Source organism: Natator depressus, chromosome 10 (assembly GCF_965152275.1).
Source record: "Natator depressus isolate rNatDep1 chromosome 10, rNatDep2.hap1, whole genome shotgun sequence".
NCBI lineage: Eukaryota > Metazoa > Chordata > Testudines > Cheloniidae > Natator > Natator depressus.
Window position 1 is genome coordinate 76,815,750 of NC_134243.1, and position 24,117 is coordinate 76,839,866.

A 24,117-nucleotide genomic window follows, 5' to 3' on the forward strand; every position below is an offset into this window, starting at 1 on the left:
GTCAACAGCCAAGCTTAACGTCCTTTTCACTACCTGTTGTTGTATCTAAACGTTTGCAGACCTCATCATGCCAGTGAAGTTATTTGAAATTGGAACTATTGCATAGACATTTGTGTGTACTTATTAATATAACGTTATTGCTGGCTCTGGAGATCTGCAGGGCTTCTTATACCTCCTCTGTCCTGAGGAAATTGCTAAAAAGTGTGACCTTTTGTGAAGCTGGTGATGCAAAATGTTCTGCCAGTTGCCATTGACCTTATCGTTTTAGAGTCTAAAATAAGTGAAGTTTACATTTACAGCGTCTGTGAGGCATCACGACAGTGTTCGGCAGCCCAAAAAAACAAACCAAAAAAACAGCCTCCAACGGTTTTCTAGTAATTCTGGTTCCTTCTTATTTGAAAATGAGCATTGCTGTGGAAACTAAGTGATCTTATTTTCCTTTGTCACAGCTGTGGGAGGGAGCATGAACTAGTGTTCGGAGCATGAAACTCCTAGTCAGAAGATCTTGGTGCTAATCTCAGCTCTGTCCCTGACTTGCTCTGACCTCAGAGAAAATCACCATTGTGCTGCATTTTTCCCTATCTGTAACATGGGGGAAGTAGCTACCTCAGAGGGGTATTGGGAGGTTTAATGTTTGTAAAGCACTTTGAGATCTTCCAAAGAAAGCTGCTGTAAAAGTGCAAAATGTAATGCATCTCCTTTATTTTTCTTTTGTTCCCATGCTTAAGAGAGTGAGTATGCATACAATGAAGTGAGCTGTAGCTCAGGAAAGCTTATGCTCAGATAAATTGGTTAGTTTCTAAGGTGCCACAAGTACTCCTTTTCTTTTTGCGAATACAGACTAACACGGCTGTTACTCTGAAACCTATATTCATGTTCATTCTGTGGTGCTAATGTTGAGTGCTAGCATTATGTGAGGGAGGAGAATGCTCCCATGGTACTTGTAGTCAATAAGGATATCCGGGATGTTCTGAGCTTGTGCAAATGCACACACTCTTCCTGTGATACTGGCAATCGATAGTACTATCATAGGAGGGTAGCTTGCAAGTGAGTGACCTTTGCTTTTCTTCACTTGCCCCCTCCCTCCTACGATATCAGCGGTTCATGCTGTTACCCCTGGAGTGTTCCATCTCCTCTGTTCACTTTGCTTAAAGGAATAGGATTAAGAGCAATGAGTGCAGCAGCAGCACTTCGATAATCTGTTAAAATGAACAGATTTGTATATTTTTTAATAAAAATCTAATTTTATTTTTGCAGCTACAGAATTTTGAATCGTATGTATCTTTTCTGTTGGATGAGTTTCTCCTAACATCTGCTCTATGGGAAGCGTGAGCATGATGTCAAAAATGCTTTGGTTCTTATCATAGGTCGACAATAAAATTACCCAGAATTTGGCTGTGTAATCTGTTTTCTAGAGACTTTTTAAAAGTTCAGAAGATTGTTATAGAGTTCTTCACCTGGTCATTTTAATAAGGAGTAGTTATTTGTCGAAGTAGGTCATACTGCACCTATTTGGCACACTTAAGAGGACATTCAAGTGCTGGAGCAGGAATTGAACACTTATGTTGGATTATGGTTCTGTTCTTTGAAATAATCTAGAACAGATGCCATTTTCTTTGCTTTTCTGAAACAGACAATAGCTTTAATAGGGCAAGTCCACAAGTTGTTATAAAGTATTTCTGAATCTGATTCTTTGAATCTTCCTTTGAAGTCTGAGTTGCTGCTGTCCTAAAAATTGATTCCCAAAGGCAGCAAAATGTTCTTAAGAAAATCTATTATTTGTTCTTGAGGTTTTTATTATGACTTCTCAAAAAAAAAAAAATCTAGAACACTATTAGTTAATTTTTTAAGTGATAACCAAATGTTGCTCACTGGAGAGGGGAAGTCATATATATTATACTTCACATTTTCCTATAGTCTAAATGTGTTAATTGAAAAATTGTCACTACTGAGTTAATATATTTGGATTGAAGCCATTCAATATACTGCCATACTACATTAAAAGAAACTGAAATACTAATTAGATATAAATTGTTCAAAATTGATTAGACATTCGTTGACACAAAGCAGAGTTTTGTATAGTCTGTGGTCTTATGGGAAATTTCCAGACCCCAACGTCCACCTTTCATGATAGCCTGATTAATTCCATGCAGGGGAGCACACATGAAGGGGGCACTGTTACTTTTTCAGCTTGTGGGCCAGGCCCAGTAGTTGTTACCTCTCTCGGTATTGTGTATTGTGGATTCAGTTGTGCTAGTCTGTTCAGAGCCAAATTATGTGCCTTCCCCTATGCATACAGAATTACAAAGCTCCCTGTGTTTTTTATGCTCCCTCACATATCTCAAGTAGCATGAAAGGGGTTGCCACACTTGGGTGAATTTCATCCTTTTAATACAGTTGTTACTGAGCAGAGCACCAAACTGGAAATAGCAACCTGCCTTCTTTTCCTAGGTCTGTCACTATCTAATCTTGGACAGATTGCTTTGCCTCTCTGTATGAATTTCACCATCTGTTAAATGCTTTGTAAAGCTTTTGAGGTGAACAGATGAAAAGTGCTGTGTAAATGCAGAGTATTTACTAATATTGTCTCTAGATTTGATGTTATCCCAACTTAAAATATACTTAGAGGCAGAGGAGGGAATTAACAGAATGTCCCACTGTATTTTCCACTGAATGCATCCGATGAAGTGAGCTGTAGCTCAGGAAAGCTTATGCTCAAATAAATGTTAGTCTCGAAGGTGCCACAAGTACTCCTTTTCTTTTTGCGAATACAGACTAACACGGCTGCTACTCTGAAATTTATTACAGGTGTTTATGTTCTGTGTAGCATGAAAGTAGAAAGTTGAATGAATGTCTAAAGAGTCTCTTACCACTTCGTTTTACTTTTTTTTATAGCTTCCACCCGTTTTGTGAAGTGTGAAAAATGTCACCATTTTTTTGTTGTGCTGTCAGAGGCAGACTCAAAGAAGAGCATCATTAAAGAGCCTGAATCAGCAGCAGAAGCTGTGAAATTGGCATTCCAACAAAAGCCACCTCCTCCGCCGAAAAAAGTATGGTTCTTAATTTCACTGCAGTTTACTTATCTGCATTATAGCATATTTGAATGTTAAACTTTGATACAGATTTTTAAAATTAAAACGTTCAATTGGGACATAAATCCAAGAAATGATAAATTAGTTCTCCCAGATTTAAAGATTTTCTGCTTGTATTCTATAGGACATAGTGAAGTATTTTATTGAAGGAAAAATTTGTTAGTTTCATAATCTTTGGTTGTATTTATGTATTGGATAGTTAATACTCAGTTCCATAACCTTTATTAGTTTATATCACAGACCATGAAACAAAATTTAAAAATCAAATCTGTTTAGATCAGTTAGTATAGCCTCCATTTATGGGCCATGCACATTGTGCTCCAAAAGCCTTGGAGTTCAGCTCCTTTTATGCATTAGAATTTCAGAATTTGATGTCTCTTAAACTCAGGTTTTGTTCAGTTTTAGATATCTGTCTGTGTTAATTTTGTACCTCTGGCACCCTGTAATGCTTTGATGGTGCATGGGTGGCTTAGAAATATAATTATTTTTATTTATTTATTAAGTTAATTTTATTTTTTAGATTTACAACTACCTCGACAAGTATGTTGTTGGTCAGTGTTTTGCCAAGAAGGTGCTTTCAGTCGCTGTGTACAATCATTACAAAAGAATATACAACAATATCCCAGTTAATCTGAGACAGCAAGCAGAAGTTGAAAAGCAGACTTCTTTAACACCAAGAGGTTTGTAGAATGTTTCATATTTTTCTGATAAAGTATATTGTCTCTGTGGGCTTTTTTCCTGTACTCATGCAATATTGCCATATATGGTGCTATAATAAATGCAAGCAGTTATTGTGCATGTAAAACTTGGGATGAATTCAGTGGCATGTGATACCTGCATGAAGAATATATTATTGGCTCCTTAAATGATTTTGTTGGATATGTAGACATAAATGCTAGACAAAAGCAAACATTTTCAAAAACTAGATGACTAAGTAGTCCCAAATAGGGAGCTCTTAGATCTGACAAATAAAAGCTAACATGGGGATTTCTTGTTTGTAAGACGTTTACTCCATGAAACGTATTCAGAAGAGGGCAAGAGGTGGAGCAAATATATATATATATATTTTTTTATATTACTGTTTTCATCCTCTCTCTCTTAGAATTAGAAATAAGAAGACGGGAGGATGAGTACAGATTTACAAGTAAGTGAACTCTCCTCATGTCCTCCTCTGCAATATCTACCCTTGAAATTAACATCCGAACAGTAGTTTAGTGGTGGCTTGGTTGAAATTATGGGCCAAATCCTGCTTACTTTTATTCAGACAAGTAGTCCATTGACTTCAAAGAGCATTTGTGACTGAGGCGGACAGGATTTGACCTTGTATATAATTCTACATGGAAGGCAGGTAAAGTGTTAACCCACAAGTTTCTAAATAAGTATTTGTACCAAGAATTAACCTTGATTAAAAAGAGTGAAAGTTTAGACTTATTTACTCAGTCTGAGATATTTGCAGTATATTTTCCTTGAATTTCTATCTGATGCCAAATGTCTAAGGCAAAGGAAAATGTGAATCACTGCCTAGTAGGTAATGCCTCATGCCAACTTTTGTATAGTATTAATCTTTCAATGCTATGTTAATGTATTTGCTACAACATAGTTGTACTCTGAAAAGTAACTGTCAAAATGGCATTGTGCTGTTCCATGTTTGTGTCATTGACACCTGGTCACATTTGCTCAGCTCACAAGTTAAAGTATTTTTTCTAACTGCAAGCTGACTTTCAGACTGGGTTCTTCTTGCCTTATGCACCATCCTTCATCTGTAATAAAGCTTCTGCAGACCAATTTATAATCCTAGTTACACCTGGTCAATTCCATTTTCTTTAAATTACAGAATTCTGCCTTGCAATTGGAACTAGTTAAAATTCTGCTGATGGACGAAAAGGAATAGAATCCAGTTCACACTCCCATCTTTCTGTTGACACTGCAGTACTAACAAATAAAGAAGTGTTTAAAAAATAAAGACCTTAATTTACCACTAAATATTCATGGGTCACAGATCTGTTAGGAGTTATTTTTATATAGTCACTTTTTAGAGTAAAACTGTACATTGTTTTTGTGTATATTAGTAATTTGCCAGTTTTATATAAGTTCTTATACTTTGCCAGCATTATGGGATCTAAGTGCCTTTTGTTTTTATGTATCTATTTATGTATAGGAGAAAATACTTGGTAACTTGCTTTGTGTGTGGACTAGGAATTTTGCATGCACTTGTTTAATATACTAGAATGCTTTAGATAAGTCACTATACAATTTCTATTTCTGTTTGAAATATCTTCTCAAATATGTAAAAATCTGCTTATGGAAACATACAGTATGTGAATGCAGTTCCTCTTTTTTTGGTGTTTATGTATGTTAACTGTGTTTGTTGCAATCCTGTCTGTAGACTGCAGTACTTTCTTAGGTAGGATTACTGGCTCACAGAACAAACCACTGAAAGATTACAAGAACCATCAGTTAAAATTTGAATTATGTGCTCAACAGTAGTGTCAGATTCTGCCAGTTCAGGTTAAACCTGGTTCTCAAACAATGCTTTTATTGTTAATTTCAGAACTTCTGCAGATTGCTGGAATAAGTCCCCATGGTAATGCTTTAGGAGCATCAATGCAGCAACAAGTGAACCAGCAGATGCCTCAGGAGAAACGAGGAGGCGAAGTACTAGATTCAACCCATGATGACATAAAGCTTGAAAAAAGTAATATTTTGCTTCTTGGACCAACTGGGTCAGGTATGTAACTTAACACTTCCCTAGATTTTGAGTACTTTGGGAACAGAAGATAAAAATATTTTTATTATGTTACCAGTTGAGTGAATAAAAACATGGCATAGAATCATAGAAATGTAGGACTGGAAGGAGCCTCGATAGGTCATATAGATCAGTCCCCTGTTCTGAGGCGGGATTTAATGTTGTCTAGATCATCCCTGACAGGTATTTGTCTAACCTCCAATGGTGGAGATTCCACAGCCTCCTAAGGAAGTTCGCTCCAGTGCTTAAACACCCTTACAGTGAGGAAGTTTTTCCTAATGTCTAACATAAATCTCCCTTGCTGCAATTTAAGCCCATTACTTCTTGTCCTGTCCTAGGTGGATAAGGAGAATAATTTTTCACTCTCGTCTTTATAGCAACCTTTGACATACTTGAAGACTATTATGTCCCCACCCTCAATCTTCTCTTCTCCACACTAAACAGATGCATTTTATTCAATCTTTCCTCATAGGTCATGTTTTCTAGACCTTTAATCATTATTGTTGCTCTTCTTTGGACTTTCTCCAATTTGTCCACATCTTTCCTGAAGTATGGTGCCCAGAACTGGACACAGTGCTCCAGCTGAGGCCTTATCAGTGCTGAGTAGAATGAAATAATTACTTCTTGTGTCTTGCTGACAACACTTTTGCTAATACATGCCTGCATGATGTTCTCTTTTTTTGCAACAGTATTACATTGTTGACTCATTTAGTTTGTCATCCACTATAAGCTCCAGATCCTTTTCTGCAGTACACCTTCCTAGGCAGTCATTTCCCATTTTGTATTTATGCAGTTGATTATGCCTTTCTAAATTTAATACTTTGCATTTGTCCTTATTGAATTTTATCCTGTTTGTTTCAGACCATTTCTCCAGCTTGTCAGGATCATTTCAAATTCTAATCTGGTCATCCAAAGCACTTGTTACCCCTCCTATCTTGGTATTGTTCCTAAACTTTATAAGTATACTCTCTATGCCATTATCCAAATAATTTTTGAAGATATTGACTAGAACCAGACTGAGGACAGATTTTGAGGTCCTGTTTTAAGAAATTTCAGTCTCCGGTGGCTCTTTTTTGCAGCTGGTTAATAACAGGAAAAACAGCAGGAAGTAGAAATGCTAAACTCCAGTCTTCGCTGTATAGTATGTTCTTATCCTAATCAACAAGAAATCTATATGGAAACATGCTGCATGTTGAAGTTCACTTAAAAACAGATTGAAATTAACGTTTCCTCCATGGAATAAAGTTAGCATTTAATTCTGCACTTCAGACCTGGGTACTGCCAGCTTATATTACACCTCCCTCCTTTCCAACTACCTGTCTGATCCAGTTTGCTCTCTGCCATACTTCAAATGCATACACTATGATGATTTCTTTCAAGCACAGGACAATGTTGAGTGTAATCATTGGACTACAAGACAAAAGTACCATGCACAGTTTTTATATCCTGAGAATGGTGCCTGCAAATCATATTTTCAAAGGTCTTCAAATCCAAGAAGACAGGTGACCATCTGGTGTTACCCACAGGTACCTCCGTACTGTGGAATGAGGGTGGCTCATCTTGGTCAAAAGTCAATTGTACTGCACGGTTCAGGCAGTTTTCCAGAACAATCATATAAATACCTTGCTAGAATCCATTATAGGAATCATACCTCAGCTACTAGAAGTGAAAAACAGCAGTTACTATAAAGACTGATAGCGTGGAAACAGAATAGTCTGGAATCAGGTAGGGAAGAAAAAAATCAAAGCGCACTCTGCGTGGATGAAATTCAGTATCAGGAAATTCTATGTGCTCAGAAAATCAGTTGTTAAACCCAATTTGTTATAGGTGCTTTATTTTGCATGTCATAACCATAGTTATTAATGTGTCTACTTGGAACCTGATCTTCAGAGATGTGGAATACCCAGTGCAGTCAGGTTGTATTGTGTAGATGCTCCCACCTCTTAGGAGCAGGTTATTGATGAATGTAGTGACTTAGGCCTGGTAAATCCTGGGAACTTACTTCGATATAGCTATGTCTCTCAGGGGTGTGAAAAATCCACAGCCCTGAGAGATGCAACCTAAGTTCCTCGTAAGCTGCACGGCCATGCAGCAGCCTATTTAGTGCTGAGCAAGTGCTCAAGGAACCCGCCTGGGGACTGGCGGGGGGAGCAGTGCATCCCCGGCCCCACCTAGCCCGGCCTGGACCTGCCGCGGACGGACTGGGCGGGGTGGCCTGGCCCGGACCTGCCGCGGGTGGGGTGGCCCAGCCCGGACCCAGCCTGCACCAGACCTGCTGGGGGAGGGGCGGCCCAGCCCGGACCCAGCCTGCACCAGACCTGCTGGGGGAGGGGCGCCTATCCAGCGGCCCCAGCCCCAGAGCTGCTGCAGCGGGAAGAGCGCCTCCTTCCCCCCCATCCCCCAGCCCAGGTGCTGCTGCGGGGGAAGAGAGCTGGGGGGAGTCCTGTCTCCCCGCCAGAGCACCCTCCTGCACCACAAGTCCCTCATCCCCAGCCTCACCCCAGAGCCCGCACCCCCAGCTGGAGCCCTCACCCTCCCACCCCCACCCTCTGCTCCAGCCTTGAGCCCCTCATCCCCAGCCTCACCCCAGAGCCCGCACCCCCAGCTGGAGCCCTCACCCTCCCACCCCCACCCTCTGCTCCAGCCTTGAACCCCTCATCCCCAGCCTCACCCCAGAGCCCACACCCCCAGCCAGAGCCCCGGCCCTTAACCCCTCATCCCTGGCCCCACCCCAGAGTCCGCACCCCCAGCTGGAGCCCTCACACTCCTGCACTCCAACCCTCTATCCGAGTCCTGAGCCCCTTCCCACGCTCCGAACCCTTTGGCACTACCCCCACCACATGAATTTTGTTATGTGCACCAATGTGAAGGTCACGTGTCACACATCATCTCCATATTGGTGCATGTAACAAAATTAATTCCGTACATGGGTGGGAAAAATTAGAGGGAACACTAGACGCAGCTATAGTAACCTAACCCCCAGTGTACAACAGCACTAGAATTCTCCCATTGACCTAGCTACCGTCTCTTGAGGAGGCGGATTACCTATGTTGACAGGAGAACGCTTCCCGTCAGTTTAGGTGGTGTCTGCACTGAAGTGCTACAGCAGCGCAGTTGCAATGGTGCAGCATTTTAAGTGTTGTCAAGTCCTTAGTGTGAGTAATAGACATGCATGACAGTCACTCCATAGTGAACTGACTTCCTGCTTGTTACCTTTTTGGTTCACTCATTTTAAGGCATCGCTCTTTTGATTTTAATTCACTCTAACACTAGAGGAAAAGTAGTGCCCATGTGCATGGCAGTAATTGAAAAAATCTTTTAAACAACAAAATGCAGCTGCAAAGACAATCTCTGTGATTTGTACCCCTAAATGGCAGCTGCAATTGATGCATGGTATTTTATGACTCAGTGGTCCTGTACCCACCTGTGCTTAGCATTGTTGGGAAGGGAGAAGAAGGCTATGTTACTGAATCTTCCTTCATTACTCAGTTTTCTCCCCTTAATCGGTCATTAAAACCATGTTAAAAATATAACTGTCATGTAGCTAGAAAAAAATATGTTCATAGTTTGCAGATTTCTCATGGTAAGCTCAAGATGATACGTCCTGGTTAGAAAAAGATGCCATTTCACCTTCTAAGCCACAGCTGTTGTTGGGTCTAAAAAGGAAAAATTATATTTCAGTTTTTAAAATATGTCACTGAATAAACAAATGAGGTTTGCACAGTGCCCTGAAAGTTAACAGATGAATGGCAATAACTTAACGTTTCATTTGTATGGCACACTGTTACAATATTTAAACATACAAACTTGTTAACTGTAGTGTATGTATCATAGGCAATCCTGAGCAAAGTAATAGATTGTCATTAAAATGTATGCAACTTGGCAGAATCAAAAGATGACAGCATACATTGTTTGATAAAGCTAGCTGACCCAGAAAACTTTTGTTGAATGAATATATGAACATTTTGGCTTCAATTTAGCTGTCTGATAAAGAATGCCACACTAGTTATGTTCATTGAGGAAAAATGTTTTTGGTCTTCTATACTGCCACAGAAATAAATTATTAATATTACAGAACAAGTAGTAGGGTTTTTTTGTTTTTTTGTTTTTTAATTTTTAGGTAAAACCCTGCTGGCTCAGACTCTAGCTAAATGCCTTGATGTACCTTTTGCTATCTGTGATTGTACTACCTTGACTCAAGCTGGCTATGTAGGTGAAGATATTGAATCTGTTATTGCAAAACTACTGCAAGATGCCAACTACAGTGTTGAAAAAGCTCAACAAGGTAAACTTGAATTATGTGTTCTCTGATGTTTGTCCGCAAAATATACATGACCCAATTAAATTCTGTAAGTTGGTGTCAAGAATCATTTTAATAGTTTAGCATTCTTGGTACGTATACTTGACTCTTATTTGATTAATAAGAATTTTCAAAACTTAATTTTTAAAATTAATTTACTATTCTGAACAGGTATAACAAGTTATTCCTTTATACAGCAAGTTGCTTATGTAACATGCAGCATTCTGTAACATTGCTATAGTAATCTCTTCTTTTTAAGATGGCACTCTTCTCTGTGCATAGATGCTATTTGTAAGAGAGAAATATAATCTTCTCTAAATATATTCCTTCTGCTTTTAGGAATTGTTTTTCTGGATGAAGTAGATAAGATTGGCAGTGTGCCAGGCATTCATCAGTTACGGGATGTAGGAGGAGAAGGCGTCCAACAAGTAAGTATGCAGTTATTTTGATGTCAGCCTTGTAAATCAAATCGTTAAAGTACATGAAGTCTCCGATATTGTCTTGTCATGTTGCAGATATTGTATGTGTATAGATTCATATTTCATTAAATTCTAGGGTTAATCAAAAGCCCCTTACCCCCAATTCTCCTCTCCACCTCCCCCAAAAACCCTCAGTGGAATTGTTTTATTAGAAATCATCCTTATCTGCTTTCAAGTATCAAGTTACATAAACTAAAAAACATGATGTGCAGTTTTTTCACTTTCTCCAAACCCCTTCATCACTGATGTCTCATGGAGAAATTTGAAAAACATTTTTAGAAACAATTCTTCTCATATAGGAGGTGGCATGTAGAAGATGAGCAATCTAGGTTTAGTTCCCATCTCTGCCCCGGCTGTTGATGTGGCCTTTGATAAAATTCTGAAGTACTCGAGACCTGTGGGCCAAGTCCTGCTTGTCATAATCAGGTGGTCAGACTCATTGAATCAGGTGTGAGTAGGTTTACAGGATTTGATGTGCATTCTGTTCTAAAGCTATAATGTGGATTCTTTATTTACTGCTTTTACGTCTCTGTTTTTACTTAGGGCTTGTTAAAGTTACTAGAAGGTACAATAGTAAATGTTCCAGAAAAAAATTCCCGTAAGTTACGTGGAGAAACGGTGCAGGTTGATACAACAAATGTCCTCTTTGTAGCTTCTGGTGCCTTTAATGGTCTTGACAGAATCATCAGCAGGAGGAAAAATGAAAAGGTGAGAACACATTGTTTTAGAATAGCTCTTTTTAGCTGTATTGAAACAATGTATAGTGGCTCTTTTGCTAATATATTTTTAAAACCCTCTAACTGCACCTAGAAAACTGAATTCTACTGCTAAAAAGTTAATTGTGAAGGTGTTGTAACGTCCCTTAATTTTTAAAAATGGGGTACCTATGTGAACCATTCCATTGGGGAGGTGTCCTACCATCACATATCCTTAAAATGTATGATATGATGCGCAGAAAGCTTGAAGCAGAGAGCAAGCATTGGAAACTCTCTCTCACACACGCGCGTGTGCACACACACACTCTGTATATTTAATATTATATTTAATCCCCCTTATTTATCAGCAGTTGGAGACACACAACTTTGCTCTTTTTTGGATGACATAATAAGCCTATGTAGAGCTATATTATTGGGTCAGTTTTCCATTTCCAGCAGGTGTCTAAAGTTCTTACCCCAGCTTGCTGGGTATTTGTAAAGTTTTTTGGTGTAGTTTTTTTATTAGAGGTTCATCTGTTTCACTTCGGAAGAGTACTTTTTATTGTTAGAGGGTACTCGTATCCCATAGCTACTTAGTACGAGGTATGTAATGTAATCACATTTTAATTTGTGAAAAGTATATATAATTCTTTCATGCCCTGTCAGTAGTCACTATTTGTTAGTGCCTTGCTGAGAGAACTAAATGTTACAACAGGTTTCTGTTAATTCATACAACATTAAAATTAAAGCTCTTTATACATACAGTCTTGAAACAGTTAATTTGTAATTAAAGCTGATTGGTCATTTCCGTTTTAGTGCTGTCATTGGTGTATTCTAATATGCATATGCAACCAAATTTATATAAAGCAAGCATGTAACTATAGCTCTTTCATGAACATGCAGTGTTTATTTTGCAGTATCTTGGTTTTGGCACGCCATCTAATTTGGGGAAAGGCAGAAGGGCTGCTGCAGCAGCTGACCTCGCTAACATAAGTGCGGAGTCCAATACACAGCAAGATAGTGAAGAAAAAGATCGCTTGTTGCGGCATGTGGAAGCCAGAGATCTTATTGAATTTGGCATGATTCCAGAGTTTGTGGGACGGTTACCTGTGGTGGTTCCCCTGCATAGCCTGGATGAGAAAACACTTGTACGGATTCTTACTGAGCCACGAAATGCTGTGGTTCCTCAATACCAGGCATTATTCAGCATGGACAAGGTTCGATATTTTTTTTGTCTTACTAGTTGACCTCCTTTTGGTATCCTTGTTATGGAATTCATGTTAAGGCTTTTTCAGTATAAAGATAGACTGTCTGCTTTATGACTAAAGAAAATACACTCATCTTATCAAAGCATGGTAAGTAATGGGAGTTGCATAAATCTCCACTCATTGGGAGAATCCCTATTCATTGCCTCAGTGACTACATTAGTTGCCGGTGCTTGGAAATTTTCAGGGATAAAGAGATTAGCAAGATCTTATTACATTTATTGGGCTTAAGTAATCAAAAAACGATGAGACGTGTACAAATGTATTCTTTCTTTTCAATATCTTAAGAGCTCTATATCAAATTTGGCCAACCATGTATGCTGTAATTTCTCGTAAAATTGCTGAATTTTCAGAATATATCTATGTTCAGTGTAGGAAAACATTGCCTGGTCTCACTAAAGATATAATGGAATTACTAGCATTATTCCATTAGCTAGATATTTTTGTGTTCTATTTTGGAAACAGGTTTCAAAGCTACTTTGATTTGAGTAGCTTATGGCTTGGGGAAGGGGTTTTTTCCTAAGCTGCTATGCCTCTACTATTTGCTTTCTCGGAAATAGGCCTTTTAATCATAGTCTTCCCCTCAGAAGTGTTAAAGTATGAGATGCTTGAAATTCTTTCTAGAAACTGAAAACGTTCCAAGGCCTATGCTAAATTTCACTAAATCAGCTTGCCTTTATAGTAGGTTATTCCCTTCACTCCCCATCCCCACATTTGTTTGTTGTCTAATTAGATTGTAAACCCTTTGCAGGGACATTGTCTTCATACCTGTCTCTCTAAAGCACCTGGTGTATTGGTACTATAGAAAAAATAATAATCTGGCCTTTTTCTAATAACATGTATTATAACCTATTAGTGCCTAATTCAAGAGCCTGATCTATACTAGAAAATTTTACATTGTTTGATGCTCCTGCAGCATTTGTAGAACACTGTTCACACCCAAAGAAGCCTCCAATGTTCTTCCCACACTTTTTAGACCAGATTCTTTCAGAAGATTTAATAACTAGTTACAACTTAATTGGTTCAGTCTGAACCAGTTTAGTGCCACTGTGGATGAAGACAAGTTGAAACAGTTCAACTAGTCCTCCCACGACAGTCCAAGCATGCACAAGTGGTCTTGTGAAATCTCCCTGAATGGGCAGAGGGCTTTGCAATGGAAATGTTTTAGGACAGCACTGGTGTGTGGTTGCAAGGTAAAACTTAAAAGTAATTGTCTTAAAATTAAATGGCTTCTGGGGAAACGTTTTAACTGGTTTGTACTTAAATTCAATGGTTCTGTTACAAGTGTTTGGATCTGTAGTGTAGACAAGAGGCCAGTAGTAAATACACCGGTACAGAACTAAGCAAATGGCCTTCATAACCCATTATTCATCATTATTGCTTTGTGTTGAATGCATCCTAGTCTCAGTATGCAGCCATATTGAAATGGTAGGAGAAAACATACTGTAATTGCAACTGAAAAGCAGGTAACTGAAGATTTTTTTATCTATAATACAAACAAACTGAAAATTATCAGCAAACCATAATTTATTCCATTCATGACAAGTCAGCTCTCTAAATTAGGTGCAAATTTGTCCCATTTTTTTTTAATACACACTAGCGTTAGTATGTATATAGTTGTGGTTTTCCTATTGCTTTACTTGCGCAGTTCAAAGAACCTGTCCAAAAAAAAACACAAAAACCCTGTAAGGTGGGAGGTGCAAGAGCAGAAGATGACAAAATCATTAAAGAACTTCTGTTAACGTCTGTTTTATGGTGAATACGTTGCTTGGGTAAAATTTCCAAAAGATGAATTAGAAGTGCTACTTAATGAACTAGCTATTTAATAATATTTTTATCAAATTATTTTGCAAAATGTATTTATTGTTAAATGAAAGATGGGTAAACCGTGGATTTGGGAAAGTTACAAATGAAATATTTAACAAAGTGTAATGTATTCTTATGTATGTAGTGTGAATTGACTGTGACTGAGGATGCATTGAAGGCTATAGCCAGACTGGCGCTAGACAGAAAGACTGGTGCAAGAGGTCTTCGATCTATAATGGTAAGTGTGCAGCCTTTTTAAGGGGGTATTATCGGCCTCAGTAGGTGTAGATAATGTATTTTGAATGTAAGTATTCTTCTTGCCGAGACAACTTATGCTAAAAAAGGATCTCTAGGCGGGATATTAAGATCTACACAGTAAATTTCTTCCTAATGACAATAGCTAGTCAGATTTCTTCCAGTACGGTATCCACTATTATGAAGTGACTTTCAGAACTACTTTTGTGCAAAGCATTGTATACATTCTTTTTTTACTTTTTCTCTTTGCTCATAGGAAAAGTTATTGCTGGAGCCCATGTTTGAAGTACCCAATTCTGACATTGTATGTGTGGAGGTTGACAAAGAAGTTGTGGATGGCAAAAAAGAACCAGGATACATTAGGTAACATAGGAATTGCAATTCCAAACCAGACTAATAGTCTAGACAGTTGTCCTAATAACTGTCAGTCATCCGGTGCCCCATACAAATGTGTTTTTTTTTTTTTTTTTTTAAATAAAATAAAGTTCTACACACATACCTGTTCCAAAAATAATCTTCCGACTTTGTGTATATCATACATAGTTGGTAGATATAGGGCACTTAATGCATGTTCTGTACTAGTGATTTTGGATTTTTTTATTACTATTGTTACATATTAAATCTAAATGTATTACATTCTGTTTTTAACTCTCCCCAGTGTGTTTCTCTTTAGAAACAGAGGGAAAAAAGTGCATGATGAGTAAATTATGAATATATCACTAAGGCTATGTCAGTGAGTGGTAGTGTCATATTTGCTGAAAAGAAAAAATTCTGTGCTCTGTGAGGGCCCCAGGACACTGGAACTTGCTCTCCCTTCCTTGGTTGGAAATAGCTGAATTTGATGATCTAGGCATGCTGCAAAATACATCTGTCTGTTAATATTTTTGAGATGGCAGAGGGTATGCTTGCCACAGGGATGAAGGGAATGGGATAAAAAGGTGTTCCTGCAGGTAGGTGTCTGGTTGGCCGAGTTCCTGTTGAAATTACTACTTTAATTCTGCTGGGATTTAATGGTTTTATTAGATCTTGGATTTGTTTTTTTCCCAATCTAAATAAATAGCAGATGATGTGGAGAGGGGAGAGACAGTTTTGTGTTTAACATATAGGACTGGGAGTCGGGGTTCCTGTTACTGGCAAGATTCCTTGTGTGACGTTTAGGAAGCTGCATAGCCTCTCTGTGCACTGGAGATGTAACATACAGCACTGGTAGAGTTCCCCCTGGCTGGACACTTATCAGGCTGCTGTACTCAGCCTCTCACACTGGACCCATGTGGTGTTAAGCTTTCAGGGGTCTCTGTAGGCAGCAGCACTGTTTCTCTCCTTGGCCTCTTGACACATTTCCTGTGCACAAGCACTAGAAATGGGACCATGTGGCCAAGTTGCCCTAGGCCTGGTATCCCGTCTTCCAATAGCAGCCGATGCCAGATGCTTCAGAGGGAATGAACAGAACAGGGCAATTATTACACGATCCATCCCTGTCGTCCAGTCATAACATCTAGCAGTTGGAGGCTTATGGACACCCAGAGCACTGGATTGCATCCCTGACCATCTTGACTAATAGCCACTGATGGACCTATCCTCCATGAACTTATCTAATTTTTTGAAACCAGTTATAGTTTTAGCTTTCACAACATCCCCTAGCAATGAGTTCCACAGTCTGACTGTATGTTGTGTGAAGAAGTACTTCCTGTTTTTTATTTTAAAACTGATGCCTGTTAATTTCATTGGGTGACTCCTGGTTCTTGTGTTATGTGAAGGGGTAAATAAAACTTCCTTATTCACTTTCTCCACACCAGTCATGATTTTATAAACGTCTATCATATCCCATCTCAGTTGTTTCTTTTCCAAGCTAAATAGTCCCAGTTGTCTTAATCTTTCCTCAGATGGAAGCTGTTCCATACCTGTAATCACCTTTGTTGCCCTTCTCTCTACTTTTTCCTTTTCTGATGCATCTTTTTTGTATTTTTCCATTTCTTAGTACAGCCAGAACTGCATGCAGTGTTCAGGTATAGGCATACCATGGATTTATATAGTGGCATTATGATATTTACTGTCTTATTATCTATCCCTTTCCTAATGGTTCCTAACCATTTAGGTTAGCTTTTTTAACTGCCGCTGCATATTGAGCAGATGTTTGCACATTATGGTAGCCACGATTACTCTAAGATCTTTCTTGAGTGGTAATAGCTAATTTAGACCCCATCATTTTATATGTGTAGTTGGGATTATGTTTTGCAGTATGCGTAACTTTCCAATATCAACATTCAATTTCATCTGCTATTTTGTTGCCCAATCATCCAGTTTTGTGAGATCCCTTTGTAATTCTTCACAGTCTGCTTTGGACTTAACAATCTTGAGTAATTTTGTATCATCTGCAAACTTTGTCACCTCACTGTTTACCCCTTTTTCCAGGTCATTTATGAATATGTTGAACAGCACTAGCCCCAGTACAGATCTCTGGGGACCCTGCTATTTACCTCTCTCCACTCTAAAAACTGACCATTTATTCCTACCCTTCGTTTCCTATCTTTTAACCAGTTACTGATCCATGAGAGGACTTTCCCTCTCATCCCATGACTGCTTACTTTGCTTAAGAGCCTTTGGTGAGGGACCTTGTCAAAGGCTTTCTGAAAGTCCAAGTTCACTGTATCTACAGCATTACTCTTGTCCACATGTTTGTTGACCCCTTCAAAGAATTCTAATAGATTGGTGAGGTATGATTTTCCTTTATAAAAGGAGCATTGACTCTTCCCCAACAAATTGTGTTCATCTATGTGTCTGATAATTGTTCTTTACTACATTTAGATTAAATCCTAGAAAAAACTTTCCTAACTGTAAGAACAGTAGGACAACAGAACAGACTGCCTAGGGAGGTTGTGAAAGCTCCTTTGCTGGAGGCTTTCAAAAGGAGGCTGGATAGCCATCTATCTTGGATGATTTAGACACAATAAATCCTGCATCTTGGCAGGGAGTTAGACTAGATGATCCTTGCAGTCCCTTCTAACCCTGTGATTCTCTAGTTTCAACCAATTTGCCTGGTACTGAAGTTAGGCTTACTGGACTGTAATTGCCAGGATCATCTCTGGAGCCTTTCTTAAAAATTGGCATCACATTAGCTGTCCTTCCAGTCATCTGATACAGAAGATGATTTAAGTAAAAGGCTACATACCACAGTTGTTAGTCCTACAATTTCATATTTGAGTTCCTTCAGAATTCTTGAGTGAATACTATGTGGTCCTGGTGACATATTACTGTTTAATTTATCAATTTATTATTAACTATTAACTATTAACACCTTAATTTGGGACAGTTCCTCAGATTTCACACACTCTAAAAAGAATGTGTCAGGTGTGGGAATATCCTTCACATCCTGTGCAGTGAAGAATTCATTTAACTTCTCCACAATGGCTTAAGCACATTCTTCTCCAGAGTTCCACCTGGAAGGTACTGTGGTTTTACAGGTCACCTCTTCAGGGACATGTGAGAAAAAACAGACACTCTCCCAGGCTTTATAAGGGTTTCTAAACACAATTACTTTTTACTTGGGTAGAATGAGAGACACACATCTAGACATTATAACCTGTATGCTGTCCCCTGTTTCAGTTTCCTCACCACTCTAGAGCATTCTCTGGTCTTAGGACAAAGTTTCTGGGGTGCCCAGTATTCTTCTGCACATGGCTTCTCAAAATCATGGAGTGTCTGTCTCTCTGCCTGCCCCCTCTAATGCAGCTAGCTTCCTCCATCCTCAGCAGATCCAGCAGTAAAACGTCTCCCTGTTACAAAGGCATGCCCTTCTCTCCTGTCCAATGCTTCGTCCAAAAGCCTGCCCCTTGGTTCTGTGAGAGTCCTTTTTAAACCCCTGCTTTGTCACCCCGCCCCTTTGTCTCGTTTGGTGATTTTCCACTCTCCCCTCCCTGCAGAGAAGTTCAGGGAACTGTTCCTCTGAGCTCCAGCCAACCTACTGTCCCAATGGGTTCCCGCCTGAATAGGCAACCCATTACAATTTAACAACTTAGCACCATCCCTGAGCTAGAAGGTACATGACACAGCACCTGCCAACTGGTGGCTGACTCACTACACCAGCAGTTCCTGAACTGTGGGATTTGAAGTTGCGCTATCAGCTGATGGGGCACAGAAATCCTTAGTATGCAGAGGATTCCATTTTGCTTCACACAGCATGACCTTGCATGCATGATCATGTGCGAGGTCATGCTCTTCAAAATGGCATCCTCCATGCTGTCTGGAGCCCCATGAGGAAATATTTCACTGAAGTGGTGTCATGCCAGCAAAAAGTTTGGAGACCTCTGCTAAACACATTAAAGCATTCCATATCATCAACCGGAAGTCATAAGTTGTATGTAGACAGATTCCCAAAAACAACATAGGAGACAATACTATTATTTATCAAGTCAGTATTCAGGCTTAATTCTGAGGAGCTCAATCTGCAGGTAGAGGGGGGATTGTTGAAGCGCGAAGTGTTATCTTCAGTAATACTTGCGTTAAGTGTTAGGAAGTGTACTGCAAAATAACTGGGAGCCTGCAGTGTTTATTGGAAAGTTAAACTTTACCCTGTTGATTATTTCTGATCATTTAATTTGTGATAAAGAATGTAAATAATTTTCCTTTTCAAGAAAGTAAATAAGGTTTAATCAGTGAATTACCTTCCCAAGAGACATTTGAGACCAGTGTTTAAAGCAGCACACATGCCATATCCAACTTGAAACGATGCTTTCTGGAATACCTGTTTGTTTTTTTTAAATTGTAGGGCTCCGACTAAAGATACTTCTGAAGAAGAGTATGACTCGGGAGTTGAAGAGGAAGGCTGGCCTCGTCAAGCAGATGCTGCAAACAATTAAATAGTGTCAATGTTCTCCTGCATATAGTGTGTTTGGTTATTTTTAAGATCATTATCTGGCATTACAGTCTGATACTGAAGGCATTGGGTCTATCCTGGATATAATACATGGTCAAAAAAGTTAAAATATTTTTTAAAAAAATCAGATCATGTATCGTAACATCACATTGATTTATTCAGTGGACATTATCTGGACTTCAGTAGCATAATGTTCAAATATAAATTGTACATTACGTTTTGTTCAGTTTTTAAATAAATGTGCTTTCACAAACAATTCTAGAAAGCAAAGACGGTGTTGCTTAAACGATGCAGGTGTCGCAAATAGTTACATTTTACAATAATGTTACTCTACAAATGGGAAAACAAGTTTAATTTAAAATAGAGGATAAGCAAACTTAATTTTGCATATATTTCACTCGGGTTAAGTTCATTCACTGTAAATGTCAGTGTTAGATTTATGTCCATTTGGAACCCAGATGGATGCTGGAGAGACTTGTTACGTTTGTCATGAAAAATTCCCTAGAAACTAGATTTTTGAAAAAAATCAGATTTTTTATTACTTTTTTAATGCAGCTTTGCTCAAATGTAACACTAACTTGTTACAATAATTGGCTGCAATACCAAATGTCATACCATTATTTACTTACCTTAGCATCACATGTACGTTTTAATGGATCCTTTAGAATACTGTGAAAGCAAGTGGAACCAGAAGTCTGAATTTCTTTTGGAAGGAAACAATTTACAGGAAGTAGTAGACCATGTGTATTTAAACTTTAAAATGCCCTAAAAATTTAAATATTAATGTTTTATATAGTACATTTTGTTTAAAGTATTGGAACATATCATGCATCAGTTTTTTGATGCCAGATATTTGCCCACCTATCTTCTTATAACATTAAGAGTTGAAAGAAAGTAAAGTGAATGTATAGTATTTTTGATGTAATCAGTAGAGACTGTTCACGTGACAGTGCTTTTTTTTTTTAAGTTACATGCTTAAATGCTGCATCTTGTGGTTTTTTTTTTTCTTGGTTTTAGACTTTCAGCAAAGCAAAAAAAGCCCTAACTTTGTTTTACACTCTAATTAAATTGATCCTTTAGGAAAACATTTGTAAAACACTAAGGGACTTGTATCTTTTTGATTATTTCAGAAATTAAAATCTATGCTGACAACTTCGATGTTTTGTTCTTCCTAGCAATATGTGGCTCTAAGTTATACTGACTTTTTTGTTAAGTTTTGAGTCAAGCCAGTTAATTTAATTAAAACACCCCTACTGTTTTTAGGCTAGAAATACAGTGAATGTTTTAGATCAGAACAGGTACTGTTCTATTGGCCCACGCCTTCATTTCTTCACTCGTAGTTCAGAATTAACATGATTTAAGTCAGTCAGGTAATACATACATGGTTGTATAGAATGGACACAATAAATAGAGATTTAATCAGATGCAACAGAATTTCTGTTGCAATTTCTGTTTTTCTTCTAGTTAAACTACCCAGTAATGGTTCAGGAAAGGCTGCTCTCAGGGTTCAGGATACTTCCAGGAGAAGCAACGGTAGATTGTAATATAGACTTATCTGACTTCCCGTTTTGGTAACTTTAACCTCATTTTCCTTTTTGTAGAATGAAAATTCAAATTTTAATTCTGTTAATTCTTTTTTTAAATGATTGAGAAATGTTTTAGTGAAAATAATTAAACAACTTAGTTTAATGTGTAATCAAGAAATGTTTTTAAACAAATGTAGTAGAACTACAATTTGTACTTCAAAAATAGGTTTGGCATTTGAATAAAACAAAGCAAATATTCATGAATTACAGATTTCGGTAGATGAAATATGAGACCTAAGTAATGGCACATAAATGATTACGCATTCTGGGAAATGTTTTGAGTTATGTTCAGGATCCTTATTAAAAAGCTGAATTAAGTTATATACAGTATTTACATATTGAGCTTTCACAGTTGTGAGTCCGCTTACATATTTTTAGACAATTTTGAATCTATGTAGTAGAATAATGGTTCTTTGGGAATTATGCAAGCTAATCACGACTATTTTCATATTCTTAAAATTTAAAGGTACATATAACAAAAGTACAATAAAAAAGCAAAGTAGCTGTAACTTGGGAAAATGAAATCTGTTTAATATAAATTGCCTTCGGTTATCCCCATTATTATTGCCAGGTAAATGCTGCTTCTACTAACTGTTTAATTAAAAAGTTACCTAATTATAATAGGTTCTTAAGGGCCACCCTCTTGCATCTTCATGCTCATTTGAAATCTTGTTCTCAAGTTGATTATAGTGGGGAGTGAGCCTTTTTAGAGCTGCCTTCTGTATAGTCAGTTACAGTCAGTAATTGCCTTACTGAAATGCTTGCTCTATTATCTCTTCGGATACTACTGAGCCAAGGGAAATGTCAGACTTAAATGAAATCCTGTGTCCAGAATAGCAATAAAAAGGCTAGAATGACGGTATAAGTGAAGATCAGTGCTTTTTTTTTTGAAATGCATCAAACCAATATTTGTGATGGAAAGAGGAAAGAAGAGTTTTACATGTGTATACATCTCATTGAGAAAGTACATTGTATTAGCAGTTGTGGCAGTTATCTGTGTCAGTTCCTTGCACTGTGATGGAATGAGTTGCATAATGGACCCCACCAAAGGTCTAGGAGAAGAGGTTGGATTTGGCTTTTTGCAAAGAGTTTTACAAACTTGACTATTTGTTCATTACTCTGGGGACACAAATGTGTGAGGGGAAATTCTAGGAACCAGCTGGAGAAGACTTTCAGCAGGCTTCAAAAACATTTCAAACTAAAGCAAATCAGTTCTGTGCTGTTGTAGATTGAGAAACTGAAAAGGTTCAATTAGACCCTCACCTCACTGTTTCATTTAGTACTGTCTGTGCAATCACAGCTTCACTGCTCCTGGACACTGAGCTGGGGATGGGGTTTATGGGAATGGAATAGATATCTATACTCTGCAGCTGAAAGGATTTAAAATAGCAGGAGTGTGGCTGGGTCAGGCAAACCTACAGCAGAGCAGTTCTTCAACTGCTAGTTTGGCTAGAATGAACATATTGAAGCAGCTGGGAGTAGACTGGTACACTATAACAAGTTTTTGATCACTTCTCTGAAGCAAACAAGGCCACACTAGTAGCTAATCGTGTCAACACATGTATTTTTCTGACTTGGCTACATTAAATGTCTTGTAACAGTCAAATACTACATAATGTTTTGTAATTACCTCTGTTGTGCATTAATTCTGCTCCTTGTGACATTCTGCTGTTGCCTGCTGCATCTGTGCACATGCAATAGTCTGATCATTGCACTCTGTTAGGTCATGGGAAGAGGATTTGCACTCAAGCAGCTGGCATTGCAGATGTATTGAGGCCAGCTATGTCGCCCCACTTGACCATTGTGATCCTAGTTGGCCAACTCCAAGGTGGAGTCAATTAAGGCAATGCCATATACTTAAGCCCCTACCAAATTCACAGTCCATTCTGGTCAATTTAATAGCCATAGAAGTTGGAAATTAGTCAATTTCATGTTTTCAGATGTTTACATCTGAAAACTCATTGGTGGTGTAACCTGGGGGTCCTGACACAAAGGAAAGTCATGAGGGAGGAGGGTTGCAAAGCAGTTGTGTGGGGGGGGGCGGGATTGCCACCTTCACTTCTGTACTGAAGGCAGCAGCACTGGAGCCTCTGGCAGTTGCAAGAGGTTCCAGGAGGTAAATGTGGGTCTGATCTTCCCCTGTGCTGCTGGGAGCACCACAACTAGAGACTCCTAGCTGCTAGTCCCAGCTGAGCTTTGCTCTTTGCCTACACTGTGGTTCTCTGTGGGAGATCAGACCCACCTCTGGGTACCTCCTCCAGTTGCAGGGTGCTCCCAGCTGCACTGGGGAGATCAGACTTACCTTCACCTCTGGCACCCTCCTGTGGCTGCAGGAAGCTCTGGGACTGCTGTCTAGCCCCAGAGCTTCCTGTAGGTGGGGTAGGTTCAGGAAGGTGGCTCTGATGTGCCCATGAGCATGGCCGTGCAGAGGAAGAGTAAGTCCTATACGTCCCCAGCCTAGCAGCTGGAGCCAGGGACATGATAGTAGCCCCCCAGATGGGGTGCCCCTAACCCTACCCCTTCTCCCTTCCAGTAGCTAGATTTCACGGGGGAGGCCTGATTTCATGGTCCATGACATGTTTGTCACAGCAGTGAACTTGGTAGGGCCTTACATTTACTCCAGGGCTGATTGCATGAGGTGGTAGGTGCCAGAGTGCACAGGCTACAGGATCATTCTCTGCTCGTGTGCAATAACTGACCCCTTGTCTGCTTGAGTGACAACGTTAGGGGTAGAAGGGGGGCAAGAAAATGTGATTTCAGTCGACTCATTAGTGGTGTGTTAGAGCAGATCTCTTGGAGCAATGCAGGGTCTTCGTAGCTCAACTCTACGACTAACTTCCCAGCATGTATCAGGAGCAGCTCTAGCACTGAGGAAGATAGAGGCTTGTGATGTGGATAGGTTTAAGGTGTCCTGTAATACAGCAGGAGCTGCTGTTAAAGCGCAAGGTCTAATTGGGTTGTGGGAGGGGATCATGCCCATTCCGCGCTGCGCTCTCTGCAATGTGGGACCGCCTCTAGCA

At 39.0% G+C, this 24,117-nt stretch overlaps 1 protein-coding gene across 3 annotated transcripts in view; it reads left to right on the forward strand.

Moving 5' to 3' along the window:
• The window catches only part of CLPX (caseinolytic mitochondrial matrix peptidase chaperone subunit X), a 35,037-nt gene extending 12,446 nt beyond the window's left edge, over window positions 1-22,591 (forward strand). For 2 of the 3 annotated variants that reach the window (XM_074966562.1, XM_074966560.1), the window contains exons 4-14: window positions 2,896-3,050; window positions 3,613-3,772; window positions 4,195-4,236; window positions 5,644-5,820; window positions 9,959-10,123; window positions 10,478-10,566; window positions 11,161-11,325; window positions 12,230-12,529; window positions 14,529-14,621; window positions 14,895-15,001; window positions 19,404-22,591. In XM_074966562.1, coding sequence (XP_074822663.1) covers window positions 2,896-3,050; window positions 3,613-3,772; window positions 4,195-4,236; window positions 5,644-5,820; window positions 9,959-10,123; window positions 10,478-10,566; window positions 11,161-11,325; window positions 12,230-12,529; window positions 14,529-14,621; window positions 14,895-15,001; window positions 19,404-19,494 — 1,544 coding nt within the window. In that variant the 3' untranslated portion in view covers window positions 19,495-22,591. The remainder of the gene's footprint in view (window positions 1-2,895; window positions 3,051-3,612; window positions 3,773-4,194; window positions 4,237-5,643; window positions 5,821-9,958; window positions 10,124-10,477; window positions 10,567-11,160; window positions 11,326-12,229; window positions 12,530-14,528; window positions 14,622-14,894; window positions 15,002-19,403) is intronic. The other variant, XM_074966561.1, reaches the window with a different exon arrangement.
• The last annotated feature ends 1,526 nt before the right edge of the window (window positions 22,592-24,117 follow it).